This window comes from Camelina sativa, chromosome 18, assembly GCF_030686135.1.
Source record: "Camelina sativa cultivar CO46 ecotype springtype chromosome 18, ASM3068613v1".
Lineage (NCBI taxonomy): Eukaryota > Viridiplantae > Streptophyta > Magnoliopsida > Brassicales > Brassicaceae > Camelina > Camelina sativa.
In genome coordinates, this window is record NC_141897.1 from 13,998,972 (window position 1) to 14,022,185 (window position 23,214).

At 35.0% G+C, this 23,214-nt stretch overlaps 4 protein-coding genes, 1 long non-coding RNA gene and 1 pseudogene across 5 annotated transcripts; 2 read left to right on the forward strand and 4 right to left on the reverse strand.

Moving 5' to 3' along the window:
* Positions 1-1,831: 1,831 nt before the first annotated feature.
* On the forward strand, positions 1,832-2,887 carry LOC109130483 (formin-like protein 5 pseudogene; annotated as a pseudogene).
* Positions 2,888-3,467: 580 nt separating this feature from the next.
* LOC147922895 (exocyst complex component EXO70B1-like) lies at positions 3,468-6,092 on the reverse strand. Its single transcript, XM_087497547.1, has one exon. The coding sequence runs from the start codon at positions 5,752-5,754 to the stop codon at positions 3,682-3,684; it is 2,073 nt and encodes a 690-aa protein (XP_087353673.1). The 5' UTR covers positions 5,755-6,092; the 3' UTR covers positions 3,468-3,681.
* Positions 6,093-6,108: 16 nt separating this feature from the next.
* Positions 6,109-8,882, reverse strand: LOC104761033 (pentatricopeptide repeat-containing protein At5g50390, chloroplastic-like). Its single transcript, XM_010484051.3, has 2 exons — positions 6,700-8,882; positions 6,109-6,608 (listed from the first exon to the last, which is right to left on the reverse strand). Exons 1-2 carry the CDS (start codon positions 8,502-8,504, stop codon positions 6,278-6,280), a joined length of 2,136 nt encoding a protein of 711 aa, XP_010482353.2. The 5' UTR covers positions 8,505-8,882; the 3' UTR covers positions 6,109-6,277.
* Positions 8,883-17,270: 8,388 nt separating this feature from the next.
* Positions 17,271-17,972, forward strand: LOC147922896 (uncharacterized). Its single transcript, XR_015588155.1, has 2 exons — positions 17,271-17,401; positions 17,491-17,972. It is a non-coding gene; the product is annotated as an uncharacterized LOC147922896 (long non-coding RNA).
* Positions 17,893-21,415, reverse strand: LOC104761034 (putative inactive purple acid phosphatase 27). Its single transcript, XM_010484052.3, has 10 exons — positions 20,564-21,415; positions 20,371-20,462; positions 20,222-20,288; positions 20,022-20,141; positions 19,839-19,931; positions 19,605-19,734; positions 19,437-19,518; positions 19,205-19,337; positions 18,912-19,117; positions 17,893-18,833 (listed from the first exon to the last, which is right to left on the reverse strand). The coding sequence occupies exons 1-10, from the start codon at positions 20,744-20,746 to the stop codon at positions 18,092-18,094; spliced, it is 1,848 nt and encodes a 615-aa protein (XP_010482354.2). The 5' UTR covers positions 20,747-21,415; the 3' UTR covers positions 17,893-18,091.
* LOC104761035 (uncharacterized) lies at positions 21,335-23,086 on the reverse strand. The gene is made up of 5 exons (XM_010484053.2): positions 22,630-23,086; positions 22,299-22,541; positions 22,126-22,204; positions 21,742-21,820; positions 21,335-21,645 (listed from the first exon to the last, which is right to left on the reverse strand). Exons 1-5 carry the CDS (start codon positions 22,939-22,941, stop codon positions 21,582-21,584), a joined length of 777 nt encoding a protein of 258 aa, XP_010482355.1. The 5' UTR covers positions 22,942-23,086; the 3' UTR covers positions 21,335-21,581.
* Positions 23,087-23,214: the final 128 nt, after the last annotated feature.

A 23,214-nucleotide genomic window follows, 5' to 3' on the forward strand; every position in this document is an offset into this window, starting at 1 on the left:
CTTCACGTTGGCTGAAGTCATTGCCACCTGGGTCTCTGACATCATGGGAACATTGTAGATCTGCGTTTCTGGACCATTTCTACACCAAGGCTAAGACCGCTGCCCTGAGGAACAAGATTTCATCGTTCCAACAGCACACTAGAGAAGCCTTCTGCGAGGCTTGGGAGAGGTACAACAGAACTTTTGTAATGCAAGGTGTTGATACTTATACTACAAGGAGAACATTCTAGATCCCTTGATACATTGTAGGATCTTATGACATCTGTCAATCATCTAGCCACTCTCTTCTAACAAGATGGGACTAAAACGGTTTGATAGTACAACGTTCAGAGAGTCCGCAGGTTTGGTCTGTTGTTCCTTTTATGTAACTTGCACATTTGTCTTCTTGTGTTGCAGAGGAGGTTGCAGTGAGGAGCTCTGAACCGTTGTCCTGTCGCACTTTTGTGGAACTTTGAACCGTTGACCTTGGTGTGAGATTTTTTTGTTGGTGTTGGACTTGAGCTTGTTGTTGGGTTTGTGACTTGACATTAACATCAGCCTCTATCTATTTCACCATGTGCTAGTTGTAAACTTCATATTCCACGGTGGAATTGTCACCCAATCTATAAAATTTTCTCGAGTTAACCAAATTTAATCAATTCCTTTAATTGCGATTTAAAATCGTAAACGTTAACATTTTTACGATTAGACTAACCCTGAATGTAAATTGTTGACTCGAAGCCAAATCTTAAAAACTAAATTGCAACCCTTTCTTTGACATAGAGGTTTTGATTTCCTCAAAACCATAATAGATTTGGGGGTAAATTACTCTAATCGTAAAAGTTTATATATAGCTAATACATGGTGAATTGGGCAGATGATAAAAGTACTGAAGTACATGGTTGGATACATATAGCATAGAGGGATTGCTACATACAGCCCTCCAAAATAAAGTTCAGTTTTAACTTTTTAAAAGAACAAATTGAACAAGCTTTGTGGAGTGAAAATAAAGAGAATAAAAGTACACGGCTACATACAGCCCTGCAAAATAGAGTTTAGTTTTAACTTTTTAAAAAGAATAAATTGAACAAAGATTGCGAAAGCTTTGTAGAGTGAAAATAAAGAGAATAAAAAAATGTTCCAATAAATCACATCAAAGACTAGGAGAGACTAAAATTGTCAATTTCTTGATGAGATGTAGCTTTTTCTGTTGTTCTTCTTTGGAAAATACCCCGAAAGAGAAGGGAACACAACATACCAAAACAAAGGTGGACGAAGCAGTACTAGAACATGCAAAGCCACACGTATATATATATATAAAGTTGGAACTGAAAGCTTCAACACTCTTTCAATAGCATATAGAAGATCTCCTTTCAAAGGATGATTTGAGTTTCTGACAATAGGTTTCATATACTGCAATAGAGTACAAAGGAAGGTGAATTCAGAAGGGGTCCTCTGGACAAGTTACTTTACCTCAGTTTATTCAGATTCTGGAACCAAAGAAAGGACAAAATCTATCAATTCTTTTGCGTGCTTTGAATGCGACAACAGAAGAAGTGTGTGATGCACTTCGCGAAGGTAACCTTCTTTTCCTTTATTTTTTTCTAGGTGGAACCTTGTCCCATGTGTTCTCTAACATAATTTTCGTTAAATTAGGAAAATGAGCTTCCTGTAGAATTAATTATAAAGATGGCACCAACACCCGAAGAAGAACTAAAGCTTACTTAGGTTATACTGTGGTGAAATAGCTCAACTGGGAACCGCTGAACGATTCCTGAAAGCAGTCGTTGATATCCCATTCGCTTTCAAGCGTCTAGAGGCACTTCTATTTATGTGTACACTCCATGAAGAAATGGCCTTTGTTAAAGAATCATTTCAGACATTAGAGGTACGTTTCCTTTAATCTTTACAAAAACTATGTTCTGAAAAGGAAAACAGATAACAAAGTTTCTTAGTCTCTCTCAAATATCTATCTAGCTTCTTCTCCAATCTAAATGCATTTTCTTTTGTGTAGTTGCTTGTAAAGAACTTAGGGGCAGTCGGCTGTTCCTGAAGCTCTTAGAGGCAGTTCTTAAGACCGGAAACCGAATGAATGATGGTACATTCAGGGGTGGTGCTCAAGCTTTCAAGCTGGACACTCTTTTAAAATTAGCAGACGTCAAGGGCACTGATGGGAAAACAACGCTCCTCCAGTTCGTTGTTCAAGAGATAATTAGGACTGAAGGTTTTAATAGCAGCTCGTACTATCAGAGAGAGCCAAAGCTTCTCAAGTGTTAAAACAGAGGATCTTTTAGCCGAGGAAACCACTGAAGAGGCAGAAGAGAATTACCGTAATCTTGGACTTCAAAAAGTTTCAGGGTTGAGCAGTGAGCTTGAAAATGTAAAGAAATCTGCAAACATAGATGTTGATTGTTTAACAGGGACTGTTCTTAAAATGGGTCATGCTTTGTCGAAAGCTCGGGACTTTGTCAACTCAGAGATGAAGAGTTCAGGCGAGGAAAGTGGGTTTCGTGAAGCGCTAGAAGATTTTATTCAAAATGCTGAAGGTAGCATCGTGTCAGTGCTTGAGGAAGAGAAGAGAATAATGGCTTTGGTGAAAAGTACAGGGGACTATTTCCATGGCAAAGCTGGAAAAGATGAAGGGTTGCGTTTGTTTGTGATTGTGCGTGATTTTTTTGATAATCTTAGATAAGTCCTGCAAAGAAGTCAGAGAGGTACGAGGGAGACCCGTAAGGATGGCCAGAAAACAGGCTCTACAGCCTCATCTGCTTCTGAAACTCCAAGACAACCACCTTCAGTAGATCCTAGGCAGAAGCTGTTTCCAGCTATTTCAGAGAGACGCATGGGTCAGTCTGAAAACAATCTCAAACAAGATAGATTTGTGCTCTTAAAGAACTTATTAAGCTAGAGATATAAGATAGCTCATTAGGAGCTTTATTGTGTAAGGAAACTAAAGAAATAGGAAAGAGAGATTAAGTTTTCACCAAGAGCAAATAGTATTTGATATCTTATAAGATTGAAGAAAGGAGAGTTGTTTTAAGACAACTCTCTAAGTTACTCTCTAAGTTCTCATTTCATTTCATCATTATATATATGATTTTCATCTTGCTAAGAACGAACCCTAGTTACATGTCATCACATTGGGATTGGGCTTGTCTTTCTTGTGGGCTCTAATACAGTCTAGTTCAGATTCAGACTAAAATAAGTACAAATCTCTGGTTTTGCAACATGTTAGGACATAAATCCTCTGCGGTTTTGCTAAGAGCTTCTGAAGATGTTTTTTTTGCTGCTGGGAGTGGAATGGCATTAACTCACAGAGATGTCAGGTTTTAGTCAGTGATGATCAGATGAACAAACACAAAGGAAGCATTTGGAGTTGTTGACTTACATTTTCAGTTTAGTTTTAGAAAACACACATCATTTTGTTTTCTTCTTAAATCTTGTTGTGCCATATTCTCAAAACCAACAAACCAACAGAGCAAAGACCATTTGTAACAAGAGCATAGTCATTGGTCATAACATGATAAGTATTAAGACATGTACATAAGAATTTTGACACAGTCTATAAAAGGGTCTAAGTCCGACTTTCACATATATAACTTAAACCCCTGGCTTATAATTTACCTGGCCACTGTCATCTTTCAAACAAACAAGACTGTCCTTCCAGCTAGAGAGTCGTCGTCATCATCCAGCAAAGAGAGCTTAACTTTTCCTTTTTGGGTGGTGAATAACGAGTTGAGTTCCTTCAAACAGGTCTGGTAAGTAACTCTCCAGGTCATCTGGTGTGTATTTTATGTACTTTCCAGCATGCCTACCACCTTCTAGTTGACTCTTATTCCTTCCGAAGAAAGCCCGGTAAGCCGGAATTACTTTCTCTGATATAGATATTCTCAATTCTTCACGAAGTTGCGGATCCGGGACCTTCCAAGCCGTTTGAAGCCTGTATAACTCTTCAAAACTGGCATTAAAACCTCTGAACCTCTCCTTTAACGCCATCTTGGACGAATTGTTGCTTCTTTGTCCATAACTCGGGCTACCGCTTGAGCTTCCACCCATGCTTTCGTCCCTCAAAGCAGATAGCACCCTGCTCCAGGATGCCCTGAGGTAACCGGTAGCATATTGGCGTATCTGCCCTCTTCGCTTTCTAACCCAATCATCACCCAAGAGTTTACCCAGCTCAGAATCCTTCACCTTCTGAACTATGTAATAAATGTTATTCATCATGAACACATATTGCAGCCCACCATCTTCATACAACTTTGATTTCTCTTCCAGGTTCGACTCTAAGGACGTAATCAACCTCAATATCCGTTTCGCAAGAGGAGACATCTCCTCTGTACTATCATCCCCAGATAAGCCATCTAACACACCATTCTCGAGAAGAGAATTAAGGGTAAGCGCATAATCCACAATCAGTTTCATGTAATTCATCACATAACGTATCATTGGATGAACCTCACCATTTGTCGTCGGTCTCTTAGATGTCTCATTCCGAACATTATTCTCAAACTCAACAAAAGTCCCCCTCGCAGCATCACCCAGTGCTTCCAACACCCCCTTGGTCTCGTTACACACGAAGCAGTCAGTGACCATCACCTCTAACGTCTGCAACACATTAGCCAACGCATCATACATATCCAGAATCCTAAACAGCTTCTCTGATGATCTTCTACCAATCGCCACAGCCTCTCCAAAATTCAACAACTGCATCACACAACTTTTAGTCGTCTCGTTAAAGCAAACATCTTTACTCGACTCCGAACCGTTAAAGATCTCATCACATATCTTCTTCTCACCAGCTAGAAGAACCCTAACAGTGATCTTCACAGCTTGAATCCACTTCTTCATCTTGTCATCCATAGACTTCCAATCAATCTTCTGAACTTCTTCTATACTCAGCTTCTCAACACCGAGAATCATCAAACATTCATCCAAAGCATCACGCCTCACCGTGCTATAAACCTGAACACACTCCTTCTCATAACCAGCACGAATCATCCGCTCCGCAATCTCCTTCAAATCTTCAACAGCAGTGGGACTAATCAAATCAACCCAAAGATCACAACCAATACTCCCTGCCCTCTCATGGAACAATCTCCTCCTACTCCCACTCCCACTCCCACTACCATCTTCATCAGCAACCAATCCAAAATTCTCAAAATTCTCAACCACATCACCATCAGCAAACGACAGAGAAACACGTCGCATCGAGCCATAGAGCCGCTCCGCATCTAACGGAACAGTGTTACGAATCAAAATCCGTCTAAACTCATCTTCAAGCTGAGACATAGCCATCTGCAAAGCACTATCAGCTCTATCTACCATATCAGGCTTATTCTCTGAAGAAAGATCCTCAAGCTCAAGCAAAGAGATAACCTCATCAACAGCTGAGAGAAACTCGGTAGCTTCCTCAGGAGATTCATCGAACGAAAGAGAAAACGAAGAGGAACGATAGTTACCAGAAGACGAAGACGAGTGACGAGAAGAATCGTTACCGCCGTCCCAACGATGAATAACCGATTCCGCAGCTTCTAAACGTGCGGCAAGAGCGTCGTTTTGATCCTGCTCCTGGTTCGTCATCGCAGTTTTGATATTCGATAAACGGTTATCAAAGCTGGAGAAGATAAGTAACATATCTTCACGAACCTCTTTAGGTGTGTTGAGGCTATTCACGATCTGTTGCGCTGTGGCGAGAACACGGTCTTCAGCTCCACCAACACCACCACCTCCGGCTCCAGCGTTGATACTAGCCGCCGTGGTTGTTGTTGCGGCCATGAATTAGAGAAATCGGAAAAAGGAGAAAAACAGAATTGAGAGGGCGGGGATTGAATCAAGAAGATGAGGACATGGATCGTGTCGTAAGATTTAGGAATCAAACTTTGTGGGAGATTGAATTGAAGAAATGGAATATAACCCTTTTTTTCTAGGGTTTGAGTGGAACAAAGACAGCTGAACTCGATGGACTAATTTGGTTTGGTTTTTTTTTTTTCTCTGTTTTACGGTTTATTTATTTTATTATTAAAAAAAAAAAAAAAAAAAACTAAAAAATTTGAGTTTTCAATTAACCCGCAGTTTCTTCTTCCTTATGGGTTCCATGATCATCGGTCCTTTTGTATTATAAGCAGAGAATGATAACAAAACTTTTTTTTACCTTTTATTGATAACAATGCTAAAAAGAATAATAGAAATCGTTACATGATCACACACTATTTCATTTCCCTTTGTTATACATTTATCTTTAGCGTAAAAGGAACAAATAACAAATAGAAATGCAGAGTCTATAAATTCTACTTGTGATTCACCAATAACCTCCACAAGAACACTTCCCTTCTTTGAAATGATGGAACCGGCTCGCGTCTCTCACTACCATCTCTCTTCCTGTAACCAATGTTATGAACTCAACCACCTTGTGGCAGTCTCTGCATATTCTATGGTTCTGAGTTATCTGCAACGCATTCCATTCCGGCGTGTTCACCAATCCATAAGCTATCGCAAGCTTCTCGCTGTGGTATCTACCTACTCGTTCTTCTTCCTTCTCATCCACGTCTGGTAGAATGTTTTTCTCCTCCGCTAAATACCCATACTCGTAAATTTCTTCCATCAATTCATCGACTTTTTGGTATATTTCCCTGTTTCATTACATCATCTTTTTAGGTAATGAGAGAGAAAGAAAGACATGGAAGGCAAAGAAAGATTATACTACTATGTCAGATAAGTTACCTTTTCACTGTCTCATCGTAAGAACCACACTTGTCTCCTGAAAGAAAATTATGACTATGATCTCCAACCTCGACCCAAGTACAAGCCGGCATCATGCTTAATCCTTTGCTCTCCAATGTCTCCAAAACTCCTGCAGCTTCTGCAGTATTTCCCATACTGTTGTACATATTATACAGCACAACGTAGTTTCCAAGCTTCTCTGGTCCCATTCCGTAGAGTTTTTCAGCAACCACTCTTCCTAGCTCTAAGTTTTCGTGCATCCTACAGGCATTCAAGAGCGCCGCCCACATATTAACCGTCGGTTTCAAAGGTGCTCTTCTGATGAAAGCAATGGCTTCATCTAATAAATCATCCCTACCCAACAGCTCAATCATGCAGGCATAGTGCATAGCCCTTGGTTTGATCCCATGAACCTCACTCATCGATAGGAAAATCTCCCAACCTTGTTCAGACAAACCTGAATATGAACACGCTGATAGCACTGCAAGGAATGTGACATGATTTGGAGCGACTTGTGCAGCAATCATTTTCTCAAACAACTTAACAGCATCGGTTCCTCTACCATGATTTGCATATCCACCCATCAAAGCGTTCCATGAGATTATATTTTTCCTCGGCAATGTATCAAAAACATATCTAGCAGTATCTACTCTACCCCATTTGCTATAAAAGTCCACAAGAGCCGTGTTAGCGACAATCTCTGATTCAAAACCGTTTCTAATTAAACTAGCATGCGCCTGCTTTGTAAGCTCAAGCTTTGCAAGCCTAGTCGAAATTCTTATCATAATGGAAAGTGTGAACTGATCAAAAGAAGTACCTGAGTCTCGCATCTCATACAACAAACACAGAGCTTCCTCACTGTAACCATGGAGCGCGTAACCTGCTATGATGTTGTTCCAAGCAACAGTAGTTTTCTCAGGCATACTCTCAAAAGCGCAACGAGCATCTTCAACGTCCCCGCACTTGCTATACATATCTATCAACCCACACGACACAAAAATGTTATCCACAACTCCTAATTTCAATGCACAAACGTGTAACTGTTTCCCAACATAAATAGATCCTAACCCAGCCGAGGCACGAAGCATCACCGCAAACGTATGAGTCTCACAATCAGAAAGCTCCTCCCACATCATCTTAAACAGCTCAAAAGCTTCTAAATAGTTACCAAAATTGACAAACCCAGAGATAATCGAGTAATAAGATAACAAGTTCCTCTCAGGCATTTCATCAAACAACCTACGTGCATCTATAATCATCCCGCATTTCACATGCATCAACAAGATTCTGTTCATCATGTACTGCTCCGGCTCAAACCCATTGCTCATCATAAACCCATAAACCCTTTTAACACAACGAATCGATCTCAAGCGAATACAAGCTTCAACCAAAGCATCATATGTACTAACACTAACATTAAAACTACCTTGAATTTCCAAAATCTCGAACAACTCAAACGCTTCCCTGAACCTATTACACAAAACCAACTTCTCAATCTGACTACAAATCCTCACTCGAGATTTGCTGATCTGGGTATCATCCAAAACCTGAGCTTTCGACTCATCAACAACATCGACTTTGATCTTCTCTGGTTTCAGCTTTGGCTTTGGTTTAAGAGCTTGAACTACAGAGGAACACGTGATGATCCTCCCAAATGGGTTCTTCCATCTTCTTCCCCGGAGCGAGAAATCGTAACCAGAAAAGAGAAACTTTCGTGGGAAATTGAAAACCTTGTGATGATTGGAATAAGACTCTCGACTCTCGTCTAAGCTTATGCTCTGGTAAAACGAGAGTGGAATCTCCATGATTGGAAAGGTAATGAGATCAATAAAAAAAAGAATGGGAGAAAACAGAGGATCCAGACCATACTGATCGGATTCAGCTCCGTAGAAAGATGGATTTGTTTTGTTGATGCTACGCAATGTCTAAAAAGAGAGGAGATTTTGAAAAAAATAGAGAGAGAAGAGCATCAATTCAAAGCATTGGGAGCTCCGCTGATGGCAGTTGGAGATGGTTAAGACTTTTGAGGAGAGAAGCAGGTAGTAGTAATGAAACTACGTCGCTTTCACCAGATCTAATTGCAGTTTAATTTTGGAGAAAATATTTAAGTCCGGGTGTATCCATTCTGGTTGGGGTCGGATATCTCGGACTAGCAGAACAAATATCTCGGATACGGGTTACTCAAATTTCTTAAAAAAATTAAAATATTGTGTATATAGCTTCATCCAAAATACTTGAAAATACCCAAATTATCTAACATTTTTTTGCTGTTTTTACCTAAATTTACTCAATAACTAATTTGAATACCTAAAACTATCCAAATATCCAACTATTTTAGGCACTTAATTAGGTTATTACAAGTATAAATATTACTTATATATTATGTATTTATATTATGAATATGTTCAAATATTTTTTCGGGTTGGAGTTTGGATCACACACGTGCTCAGGTTTTCGAATTTGGAGATTTAAATCCGTTCCAGTTTGGAATTTAGGTTCGGAATAATATTCAATTTAATCTTACAATTTGTGTATCAAATAATCCCATTCGAGTTTGGAATAGTATTCAAGATAATTTTTTATTTTGTTTTATCAGGAATAATCTCAATTCGAGTTGGACTAGTTAAGTTCAATTAGCAATTCAATCAGCCTTAGCTAATAAAGCGAATATCCTTCCGCTTCAACCCAATCTTACTCGGAGAACTAGTTATGATTGCTAGAAGTACGGTCAGTGTGAGACAGAGGTCAAAACTAGTCCTATTTGCGGTCGTGAGACAGAGGTCAGAGGCAACTTGTTATATAGGTAGCCATGCGTGTTAATAGATCTTCTTCTTGATGTCTATAAGTTCAGATTGTATGGGTGCGTTGGGTATGCTTTCAAAAGGGCTGTTTTCATGCGTGCTTTCGTGGTCTCTTGCTTTTTCTGTTGGATCATCTACAAGTTGAGAGTGTGAGCCTACTGATAGGAGATTATCTAGCTTGGTTTGGAGAGCACTTGTTGGGTTAAAGACTTGTTTGTTGCTAAATGTTAAAGCCTAAATGCTGAACTATTGACTCTACTCGTTCGGATGGTTTCAGATTTTCTTTTGCTATTGGGGAAGAGGACCGGATGTCGCCTTCTGTGCTATGGTCGGCTATCCAAAGTGCAAGGGGTAAACTCGGACTCGGATGGGATAGGATTGTGCGTTCGGGCCCTTCGGGTGTCATATTTTGGCCGAGTTTACCGTATACCCCCTTGCCCTTATGTTAATGTTAGGCGACCGTAATCTTTTGTTACATTCCACCGGCTGTTACGCCAGAAAGAAAAGGTTCCACACGAGCTCTCGTTCTGCAGCGTGGTGGTAGGTCCAATAGGGGATTGGCTCAGGGATAGGGTCAAATCCGCAGGGTTCATGCCGTAATAACCCAAAGGTTGACGTGCAACAAACACAACTTCGTTATGTCGTCCAGTAACGGACTTCAAAGAGCATGAGTTGAGTGCTAAGGCAATATTGACAATGCACGATGCCATCGTTTGACCGAAAAGGCACGCCATAAGCTCATATATGACTGGAACGGGCCACCGATCAGTGGCAGCGCTCAAGTCAAAACTTGCTATAAATCTTGGGCATCTCTTTGCCACACGATGGATAAGAGTTAGGACCTTCTTGATGGAAGGTACCATCCTGGATCCTTAAGGGCAGAAATAACAGATTTTGGTTCTTTTTTAATAGTGGTAGTCGGGGTTGTCCAATCTCACAGGTTTACACCTTTTAGGAATGAATGTTCCACAAGTCGTGATGCTTTGATTGTCGTCTTTCGAATGAAGGATTTGACTAGTAACAGGGAAGTAGCCGTCATTAAATTAAGGCATTATGAGAAGGGATCGTGGTTGAGGAAACGGCGGGCTGAAGAGGAGAAATCAGAAGATGCACCTCACTTGGTCGAGCGGGAAGAGGTACTTTATTTAGTAACTCGACTGAAAGGAGAGGGTGACGCTGGAGGCGGAGGCAAAGATGACACTGCAAAATGAATTATTATCGCTTAGCGCTTTTGCTAAGGAATGGCCCAAGCCGAGTAATGAAGATAAGCTTGTGATTGTTTCATTGGATCTGGAATAGAATTAGGTTACCATCTATCTTATATAATATGATAAGGTTTTTTCTAATTTTGCCTAACAATGCGATATTTAGCGCTCTATTTTGTGACACATGTCCTTCTCATTAATTTTAAATTTTACATTCTATTTTTTTAATTTCATTTTATTTGTATCCTATATGGTGTATAGTTATGTTGTACAGTTTGCTCTTTGAAATTTGTTTAAACTTTAAACGTTGTTACAAAAAATATTTCTTCCATTATTTAGTTTTAACATCTAATATATATTACATAATGAAATCATACACCATATAACCTAAAAATAAAAAAACATTAATCAACCCAACTAAAATAAATAAATATTATGACAAGGTTTTAAATTTTAAATTTTACATTCTATTTTTTAAAATTTTATGTAAACTATAGAGCAATTTTTTTTTACAAACTATAGACCATATAAGATACAAATAAAAAGTCAAACAAAAAAGAATAATGTTAAATTTAAAAGTAATGAGAATGCTCACATTGTTAGAAAAAGTTAGGAAAAACCTTCTCATATTAGATATGAAAATAAATATTATAATGCCTAAGCATTGATTATTGTTTTAAAACTCTTCAAATATTGAAACTTTTTTTATTAGACTTTCAAATTTTGTTTTGTAAATTAAATTTTACATTAAAACTCATTAAAAACAATTTTAATTAACATTAATCTAATGCTCATTCACCAACAATTAAAAAGATGAGATAGTTTTTTACATATACCTAACAAAACTTCATCCCTAAATTGGATATATCAACAACTGAACTTTTTATTTTTTTTCTACATAAAAGACCTAAAACTTTTAAATTACAATAATATGCCCCAAAATTTTTGATGCCCTAATCCTTGGCTTCACTTGCTTGGCATATATGGGTCGGGTCTTTAACCATGTTTTATTTTTACTTTAGGATTGTCGTATTTGTTAAATGTGTTAATACTACTACATCATTAAAAAAATGAACTATATCATTCAATATGTTGAACATGTTTAGTTTTGTTCCTTTCTTATATTTTAAAATCTTTCTATTTTTTTTTTTTTTCTTTTGAGCATTGATGTGGTAAAGCAGGCTAAAACTTCTTCTTATTGGACGATACATATGAGTCTCTCCATTGTAAATGTAGCTTCTTATTAGTCTTCATCTTTAAGAAAAAATCGTATTTCAAACTATTATAAAAAAAGGAAAATTGTATGTTACTATCATATGTTTAAAAAATCATGTTGTTGAACTTGTGATGCCTTTTTATATCATGGTATGATATGAGTTGCATTTTTCTATACTATATCTGATTAATTTGACGTCTATAGTTTTGAGTAGTATATGCTAATTGTATATTGTTATCATATTTATTTAGGAATCTTAGTATCAAATAGTTTTAGTATTAACCATCTTAAAAATAAAATAAAACAACAAAAATTCCTATAACATTTTCCACTTTAATTTCACGTATATAATAGTGTACCTTCTAACAAAATTTATTCTTATGACATTTGACATTATAATATCTATTGTTTGTCTTCTAAGTAGCTACAATAAAATGATTATTAGTTTTATTCAAGTGAATTTATGATGATGATATAATAAAACTATTGCATTTTTATACTCATCAAAAAAAAAAATTCTCTCATCCAAAACTGAGAGTAGGTTTCTATAACTTTATTTACTTGGATTCATTTTCATTATTGAAATTTTATAAAAAAATATTTCAGTTTGAATTAGAATGTATAAATAAAATATTATATGATGAGAGAGCAATGTGATTACATTTTTTACCTCACCAAAAATTAAGTGGTAAAAATATTTATTAAGTTTATTTTAATTTACCTAAATTTCATATTTACATTGAATTCATGTAAGTTATATTCCAAAATTACATGTTTTTGTAGATGTCGAAGTGGTAATAGAAATTGTGCAAACGCAATCAACAAAAGAAAAAGATGGTGAATGTTTAATTTGTCTTGAAAATCTAAAGGGAGAAAATAAACCATAAACACTCTACTATACAATCAAAAATTCAGTATATTTTTAAAATCCCAAAAATAACCATTACTAAGTAAATAAATAAAAATTAATAATCTCCAAATTACTAAAATTTAAAAACGATGTAAGCTAAGAGAAGATTTCTAGTATATATATATATATATATATGAAGACTCACACCAAGAAAAACTCAAACAGATAAGATATTGTTTCTAAAAAGGTAAATAAATTCCATCTGCATCTGCTCATCCTTGTTCAAACTCAGAAGTGTCCTCCACCAATACTGCTAGTTGCTTTCCAAGTTTCGAACCTGACCTTCTTTGACCATCCACCAAGCCAAGCATGCAAGTTTGTCATCATGTATATCTCAGAAAAGATATACATAAACATTCTAATAAATTAATTAATTTGTATTATTAACGCGAACAATAAACATGATAACATGGCTGAAAAAAAAACATGATAACATGAAAATAATATAAAAATTATTCAAGAATACCTATTGAAATTTGGAAAGATATATAAAAATAATATAATTCCTCTTAGGAACCTATGACTGAAATGATATACTAATGACTGAAAAATTGTTTCAAAAGAGAGTAATTAGGGAATAAATTTTAATTTTATGGAAAACGAATTGGTAAGATCTAATGGGGGAATAAATGAGTAAGCAATTATCAAATTACTAACATAAAATATCCCACCAATAGATTATTTAAGATGAAAGGCCAGAAACTAAACCCTCTATGACAAAATTTTTTCTAACTTTGCCTAACAATGCGACATTTGGCGCTCTATTTTTGTGACACATTTCCTTCTCATTAATTTTAAATTTTACATTCTATTTTTTCAATTTTATTTTATTTGTATCTTATATGGTGCATAATTTGTTTAAAAAACAATATATATATATTTATGTTGTTGTATAGTTTGCTCTTTGAAATCTGTTTTAACATTGTTACAATTTTTTTTTCCATTTTTTAGGTTTACCATCTAATATATTTCATAATGAAATCATACACCATATAACCTAAAATTAAAAACATTGATTAACCCAACTAAAAAAAAAATAAAACCAAATTATTTTATACCAATAAAAAAATGGTTTCATACTATTTGAAGTAAAAACTGAAACAAAATTAATTTATGATAGACTAATTTAAAATATAGATGATTTTTTAATATATGAAAAACTCATATTATATTCTATAATCATATGTAGTGTATTAAAGAGACAACTCAAATAAATTTGAATTTGTATTTAATAGTACTCTATAAGGTATAGTTTGTTTGTCTTTGAAAGATATGTAATCAAAGAAGATAAATAAACATAATGGTATTATAACATAATTGCTTTATCACCCCATGACATAACAGAAAACAATAAGTACACAAATATATATGATTTTTATTCTAATATGATTAGAAATAGAGATAATATATAGAAAATACAAAATATTAAGTGTGACACACTTTTCTTTCAGTGAAGTTTTATAAAAAAGAGTTAAACTTATAGTATAAGATATTTTTTTGTGATTTCGTTTTAATAAATTATTTTCAAATTGGATTGTCATATATATATAATTATTTTTGTTAACTATTACTTTGAGATGATGACAGTAAAATTAATATATATATATATATATATATATATAATTATCGATCAAAGTAATTAAGTAAGGTCTTACACTTTTATTTCTAGACTACTTACCAAGTTTTTTTCCCCAAAAAGTCAAAAATATAAACAAATATAATTTATTTTAACTATTTAATGAAATGACCAAATTTAATTGACTTTGCTGTAATTAATTGTCCTATTACTATAATAACATATTGTTTAAATAATTTCAATAATTCGTTATAATAACAAATCTATCTATATCTATAAAGTTGACTTTTCTCTCTTCTCATTCGTCATATCATCACTTATAATTTTCAATTTCAACAACATCAAATCATCCCCCAACTTTGTCCAACATATTAAAAAGACCTACAATTTTATTAATAGATAAATCCACATTAGGTGGGAGTTCTAATAACACCTTCCCCTCCATAATTTGTTTTCCATTAATCTCCAATTTATTTCCTTCAGTTTTTAAGACAAGTAATATTAACCACAGTTCTGGTGGTTACCAGCAAAAATAAACATCGAGAGACACTAGACTATCATTGTTGAATATTGTGAAAAATATAAGAATATATGAAAAAGTTATTTGCAATAAAAACTATAATAGTAGTGATAGATTATATAATTTTTAATTGGAAGTTAAAGATAATTTTTTTTTGGAAAAATACACATATTTAAAAATTAGAATATTTGTTAGTTACATATTTAAGAGACTTGAAAGAATCTTAGAGAGTATCATTAATCGAAGGACCAACAAGAGGATTTTTTTCTTCTTGATAGTATTGAGGTTGATGTTGAGGGTTTCTCCTAGCGATGACAAAAGAGATAATGACGTCTTCTAGTTTCCAGCTTGTTGCCTCAAGGAACTGAACTGCGGTTTCCTCTGTCTAGCCTCCAGATATATGGTGGTAAAATGATTTATAGTAGCTGTAAAAGATTGAAATAAGATAATTAACTATAGTTTTTAGAAAACATTGAGCTCAAATTCAATTTGTGCAGCTTCCTAGTCTTCTTATATAATAAAGTACATTTTTTGAAACTCTTGCTCTAAGAAGCTGACAAGTGATGTTGTTTTTTTTTACATGTGTCATTAATTTCAAATTAAAATAGACTATATTTTCTATTCACTAAATTTAAATATAATTTATACTAAAAATATCTTATTATTTTCAATGTCATTTTAGTAATTATATAATTACCATAAAAATTAAATTTGTCAGGAATTAAGGAATACAATATTAATATTCAAAAGATCAATTAATTTCATTCTAAAATAATATCAAAATATAAAAATATGAAAATATTAGAACTAATATTTTGTTTAAATATCACAACTTTATATGTCAAAATATCAATTCATTTTGTTTTAAATAATTCAAAGATATAAAATATGAAATTTCTTAATTCTTGCACCAAAAGATCAATTCTTTCAGGCTAAACTGAATTCAATATATAAATAAATCAATTCCAAGATATTAAAAATATGATATTTCAAATTTTTTTGCTAAAATATATTTTTTGTCTTTAAAAGTAAATTCAAAATTTAATAATAATCATAGTGACAATTTATTGCATATTAATTCTTTAAAATGTAAAGCCCATGATGTTTAACAAAAAAAGTTTAAAAAAGATTCATCATATTAATATACTTTAGTGTATTAATTCCCACACGATTTATATTTATTATAGAAATGTAACAATATATAAAACCCATGACATTTGACAACAACAAAAAAAAAACTGAAACCTTTGATGATAATAATGAAATATTATTGCAAAAATGTCTCTATAAATATCAAGTAAATGTATTCATCAAACATCATATTCTATATCTCAAATAATTTTATAAATTTTGTAATATCAATTTTATATTTAACTAAAATAACTCCACTTTTTCTTCCTATGTGACTTTTGTAGGTTTTCAAACAAATAGGACAAGTCAAAACTTTAGAGCATATGCAGTGATCCTGTAAAAGGTGGTTCGTCATTAGCCCATAGTACCTTCTTGCTTTTAGAAGAGACACATCGTATGTTTCTCAGTCAAAAGAACCGAAAGTGAGTATTCAACAAAATGATGAACGTAAACAATCAAATTTTCATTAGATACACAAGCTCTTTCCATGTTGGTACTGCTTAATATCATATTAACTTTTTATTTTAAAGTGTGGTTACTTCATTTTATTTTTTTCATTTAGTTTAAAATTTTAATACACAAACATTAATTGCTCATATATATATACACATTTGTTTTTTTTGGTCAAGTTTAAAAATATTTAATCTTTGCAAATCTAGATAAAACATTTATGTACTTTTATGTGCTAAAATAGCTACGATGAGACTGAGAAGAAGGTGTATGAAATATATATGCATGTGACTTCGCGTCATTGTATGTTCTTAAAAAAAAAAGCTCATTCATATATGTTAATCTCACTGATAAATCACAACATTCTCAATTTGATAACTTTGAACGTACTGAAAATTTTACAATTTACACACATAATATAATAAATATAATATATATACAATTTCAAGTTTGAAATCTAACAGTCAAAGAAACGTTGCATATGATTTTCACAAATTTAAATAAAACACAAGGTTCATATTTTATATTAATATTGTAATTTTTTTTTCTTTTGATCAAGTTGATAAAATTTAACTATAAAAAATAATTTTAAACCTGATGAAATTTCAGTTTAAAATTAATATATCTTAGTTTTAATATTTATGGTAATTAACATTGAAGTATTTTAAAATAATTAAATATATATTCTAATATATATTAGTTTCAAAATATTGCATATTTCATTACATTTATTTTACCTTTTTCTAGTATATATACAAAATATTAGGGTTATTAAAGTGCTGAGCTCGCGATTGCATAGTCTTCAACATCAATATTAGTTAAGATTTTGGAGCCATGGATGTTACTGATAAGCCTGCTTGTGTCAATGAATCTCAGACAGAACCTTCATCATGGTGAGACTCCATATCAATCATCTTGAAACCTTTATTTATTTGTCGAATTTCATAAATTCTAACTATATGAAGATTTTGGGTTGGTGTAGGAAGAAGTGGAGACTAGCAAGTCTAGTATACCGATCGGTGGGGATTCAAGTGTTAGTCTTCGGATTACTCATTGCAACCTCTTCGTATATGAAACGCCACAAGATTCCTATAAGCACGATACTCGCCGAATCTACCGTGTATGACTATCTCATCTTCAGCCAATATAACATTGTCGCGGTGTGGGCCGCAGCCGTGTTATACGGCACAACTCATGGGGACGATATATTTCCCTACAGGATCATAGTTGCAAATAACATATTTGGATGTTTAAGTAGCATCTACGGTCTCGCTTACCTCGCATTCCTTTTCTACTCTATTTTCCCCGGTTTAGCTCTTTACGTGAGTTTATTCTTTGTGTTATGTTCCATTGTTGCTTTTATTCATTCTATGTATCTATGCTATTTAGTTGAAGTGATGAGCAAGAAACCTCATCTTCTTTGATTGTATCTTTTTTTTTTCATCATCAATATGAGTTTCTTTAAAGGTCTTGCATGTTTTCCAAATATACATGAACAAACATAACCAAATTACATAAAAACATTACGTGAAGTCTAAGGAATCTAAACCAGACTGATTCTTCACGACGACTGAGACTTCACATCAAGAAACTAATGTGGTTGGCTCGCAGCTATCCCGAACACAAGCCAAGACATCTCTGTAATCTCTATAGACGGTGAAGGAGTCATGGACAACTCCATTGCTGCTCTTCTTGTACTCAAAGAGAAGCGAGGAGTGATCGAAAGCCGTCAACTTCACAAACCCGTAATCATAGTCTCTTAAGATACTCCAGTTGGGTTTCAGCGAGCTGAAGGAAGACAAGTGACTCCCTGCACCACCAACAACCACGTGTATAGTTCCTTTGAAGGCTCCTGAGTAGTGACTCTTCTCATTGTCCATACAATGGTTCTGGTAAATGGGGCAGGTTCTCTCATAGTTATGGACATGGCCGTAGAACGCAATGTCTACTTTATACTTCTGCCACAGCTTCTGCAAGCTCTCTCTTCCCATAGGCTCTTCAAAGGAACCTTCTTGACCATACCAATCATTTGTAGAATAACCAAGGACACGATGAGCAATAAAGATCAACCATGGCTGAGTCTTTCTATCAACAGAGGCAAGACAACGCTCTATGAACCGGTACTGTTCTGACCCTTCTCTCCAATCATGTTCAGTATCCGCTACACAGAACCGAAACATTCCATAATCCGCAGAGTACCAGAACTTAGCTTTGTTCTCAGCAGGGAAGTAGTACATGGTTTCAGCAGGAACCCCACACTCCCCTCCAGAGTCTTTACCACCATAGAAGGATCCAGAGTCTGGCCAATCCCGCTCGTGGTTGCCACTGAAGAGTAACACAAGTTAAGGACAAGAATCCACAAAACCGTTTTGGCAAAGACTGATATGGCCAGGGCAGGCTAACCTTGCAATCATGTATGGAACAGTAGAAGAGATAGGTTCAACTTGAGCTGTGAACTGATCCCACTGCGAAATGTAACCATTCGCGTAGGTGATATCTCCGATGTGGAAAACAATGTCAATGTTGTTCAAGTCCTTGATGAGTTGGTCAGTCGTGTTGAGTGCACCAGGCTGATAATCATTGTACTCATTTGACCCATCCCGCTCTCCCTTAAAATACGTATTACTAAAAACATAAGTCCCCAGAGAAAGATTTAGACAAGGCAATGTTTCTGTATAGGAACAAATAGAAATTACCTTCCCCATGTCGCCAAAGATTATGATCTGTTGTAACGAGTCTTGTCCAGGATAAGGAGAAGCCCTGAACGTGTAATTCTTGCTCCAAATTATCGATCCATTCATCAACTCATGACCCATCCTGTATGTGTACCTTGAGGTAGTAGATGATCCAAAATAAATTACAAAACCGTTACGGCGTTATCCCAACTAAAGGAAGCTGTTACTTCTTAGCTCTAAATAGTGGACATACCTGAGGTTTGGCCAAAGATCTTTCAAGAAAGCAGTGTGAATGAAACCCGGATCGCGCCAACCAACAGTACGAGCAGGAGCACCTGCGTCAAACCGGGTAGTAAGAATCCAAAAATAAAGATGAGGGTGTATAGATTTTGTTGTATCATATTCTCAAAGTGTAACATACCACACATGCTGTTTCTGGTAAAAGTCAAGGTACCAGCTGGCGATCTTCTACTTTGAGTTCCCTTCCGACTCCATTCCACAAACGGAACAGCCTCATCTATGTTGTATCCGCTCGTCCATGTTACAGTCATCTATCAAAATCATAGTATCTTTGAGAGTCTTTGAATGCTGTACAGCTTTGATTAAACAGGTTTTCTAAGAATGTCATAAATAACTCAGGCTATGGAAAATTTACTTCGTCCCAATTCTTCCCTAAAGCAAGACGCGGATAAACAGGAGCTTTAGGATTGATAAATGATATATGATTCGAAACCGCAACAAGTGTTGGCTGCAGAGCAATAAAACAGATGAATTAGAGTCTCATTTGGTATTTGCAAAATGGAATAGGAGATTGAACGGCTGTGTGTACTCAACAGACATTTGAAAGCCCCCCGGTGAAGAGTGCAAAGGAGAAATCAGCTCTCTGGTTAATAAGCATGAACTTCAAAACCGCATTACCGGTCTTCATGTAGTCAGGATTGGACTTGGCATACATATACTATACAAATTAGGAAATTAAATGAGGTGAAGTAGCCTTGTCAAAGTCGAGGAATCAACAGTCAGAATGTAATGAAGGACCTTGATTGGAGCTGAGCAAATAAAAGGAGCTAACTCTTTGCCATCCGTTGGAGCACAAGAAGATGAGCTAGAAGAAAATAAACACAAAGACATCAAACACAATCTAACATATGATTCATAAAGAGAGTTTGATGGAAATAAGAAAATACTCTAATTTTGCTGGTGAGAAGACTCCAACCCAATCGTCTGAAGAAGGCTCTGGGTTTGAAATATCAACATTTACCCATTCAGTGTCCTCACCCTGTAGCAGCAACCATCATCGAATCTGGTATTACAAACGGTTTACAGGAAAGGCCAAGGAACAGAACAAGTTTAAGTCTGGTCTGAAACTAAATTTGTTACCTGAGAACCAAGAACACGAGGGGAAGCGTGAATGGAAGCAGAGTGATGCAGAGCAAAGTTTATGCTGTAAATATCAATTTGAGACAGTGCTTGATCTCCACGTCCACTTTCGTAACTTGAGGTCAAGCTCGAAGCTGCATGTACGATGAAACACAGAATCGCCAACAAATCCCTAACCATCATCGTTGCGAGTTTTACCGTTCTCTTCTTTGGTTTTGTTCAAGATTAAATCTTTGCAATCGTATTAACCTACGATTTTTCAAATCTTTATTTATCTTCCATCGAGGCGTTAAGGAGGAAAAGACAGACAGAACAGTTTTTTTTTTTTGTCAAAGAGCACAAAAACTTTTCTTTTTTAGGAAGACAGAACCAGAAGTTGTCTTGTCTTTTTACTTGTAAAATAATTGTCATTGAGGTGAGCACATAATGTCGTAAGTCGTAACATTCGTCATTATCAAATTTTATTATTTCGAAAAAATAAACCAAAAAATGATATTAATATGAAGAGAAATAGGATGATTTTAGTTTTATTTCATTTAATTTTGTAGAATATAAAAGGGGATGTCTCTCTTTATTTTTTTTTCATTTTTTCCATCCTTTTTTCAAAAATCAAGAAGGAAAAATTGCTATTCATTTCTTTTAGCATATTTTTTGTATTTCCTTCATAAAAAAAAAAGAATATTTTTAGGCTGTGTATAATATTCTATGTATATGATGGGAAAAAAACACAGCCACATAATCTGTCTACTGAATATAGTGGGAAGTGGGAAGGAAGACAAACATTGGTTTTACTTCTCATGAAGAGTCTCTCACTAAACAATAATGCTGGAATTGGTTTCTTTATTGTTCACACTGGAAAAGATTACAAATTACATCACCAAACTAGACTCCATCTATATTTGGATACAGCTACATGATCGTACAATTTCACAAACAGTTCTACAGCACCGAAACAGAGAACATACTTACAAAGCTAATCCAAAGGCCAGCAGCATCATCTGGTAGATAACCAGACTGTTCATCTGTTTGCTATCCGAGGCTTTGAAAAATGCGGAGCAAGTCTCTTCTCGAGCTCTACCAAGCTGGAAAACCATGTAAAGAAACATGCTTAATACAATTTTTATCATAAGTTTCTGCTCTGCTATCTCATAAGTGAGTTTAGGAAAATTCAGACTTACATCTCATATCTGCGTTTAGCTTCTTTTTGTTTTGTGCGGTAAAGGTCACTGTCTTTTGGTATGTTGCTCAACGGATCAGCTACACAAATTTGCACATAAGATTAAGAACGACATTACATCACTTACATATCCATTTAAACGTAGACAATCATAAAGGAAAACAATAGGACACATAAGTGGAACCGTGAAGTTAGATGACACTTTTTTTTTTTTTTTTTTTTTTGACCAAAAAAAAAAAGTGTCATCTAACTTCACGGTTCCACTTAGATAAATATCTTGTATCTAAAGAATATCACTAAATTTTCATTACGCTATCAAATCAACAAAAGTTTCAAGCAGGAAAATTTATCAATGTGGTATTAGAATACTCGGAAATAGCGTTACCTGAAAGCATAGCAAGGTGTTTCTCACCAAATTCTTTGTGAACTTCCATCGCAGTTGCTCTGCTCAGCCGGATTAGCCCCTAATTTGAAATGCCAAAAGAGGTTAAAGTTAACACCTAAAATGAATTTTGACATTGCATATCAACTCAAGAAAGACCAAAAAGCTAAGTAAACCTTCTTCTCCTTTCTTTTAAGAATCTTGAGATGACATTTCTTGACATAATGAGTCAAGTGATAACGAGAATGCCTAGAAGAAAGTTCTTGTTTAACCTCAGGAGTAGCATCAAGCCATTCAGAAATATCCTTAGATTTCACCAACTCTCCATTATCCAAAGACTCTAACCATGAATACACAGGTAACCACTGATCTGTCCTCTGAAATCGAGCTGGGTGTTGTTGATCCGTTTCCACATTTTGCTGTATATATCATTCACAAAATCAAATCCAAAAATCAAAATCGAAAGAGTTGCAATCATCAAAAATGAAGTGATGGTTGGTTAATCACCTCGTTCTGATCTGACGATGGTGTTGGTCTCATGTAATGTTGGATTGAGAGGAGACGATCTACGAGCTCGGAGCGAGGCATGTGACGGAGATCTGCTGGTAAAGAATCTAAGTTTGTGCCGATCCAAGTCTCGACTTCGCTGGCGCTTACGACTGCTTTAGCGTCGGGGAAAGCTGAGACCCAAGCTCTAGCCATTGTTTCCCATTCCTGAGATGGCTCTGCTCTCTGGTTCACGTTTGAGATTTTTTCATCCGATTCCAATTGCTGCTGCCCCTTTTCATGTTCTAGGGTTTCTTCACTCGAATTCGACATTTTTTTTCTTCTTGTTTGTGGTTTCACACAGCAGTGGTCTGGTTGAAAAATAATGCTAATCTTTAAATAAAGTACTTCAGTTAATCTTTCCTCTTTTTCACTTACAAAACGATCGACTTACAAAATTTGTAATTAATTGAAGTTTATCGCTTTTGTCTTAACCTTCTTCTACTTATTCTTTCTGATTTAATTTATACGTCATTATTATTATTAGTTGTTTCTCTACTTTTTATTGTAGTGTACATTAGTGTTAAGTGTTAACTGATATTAACA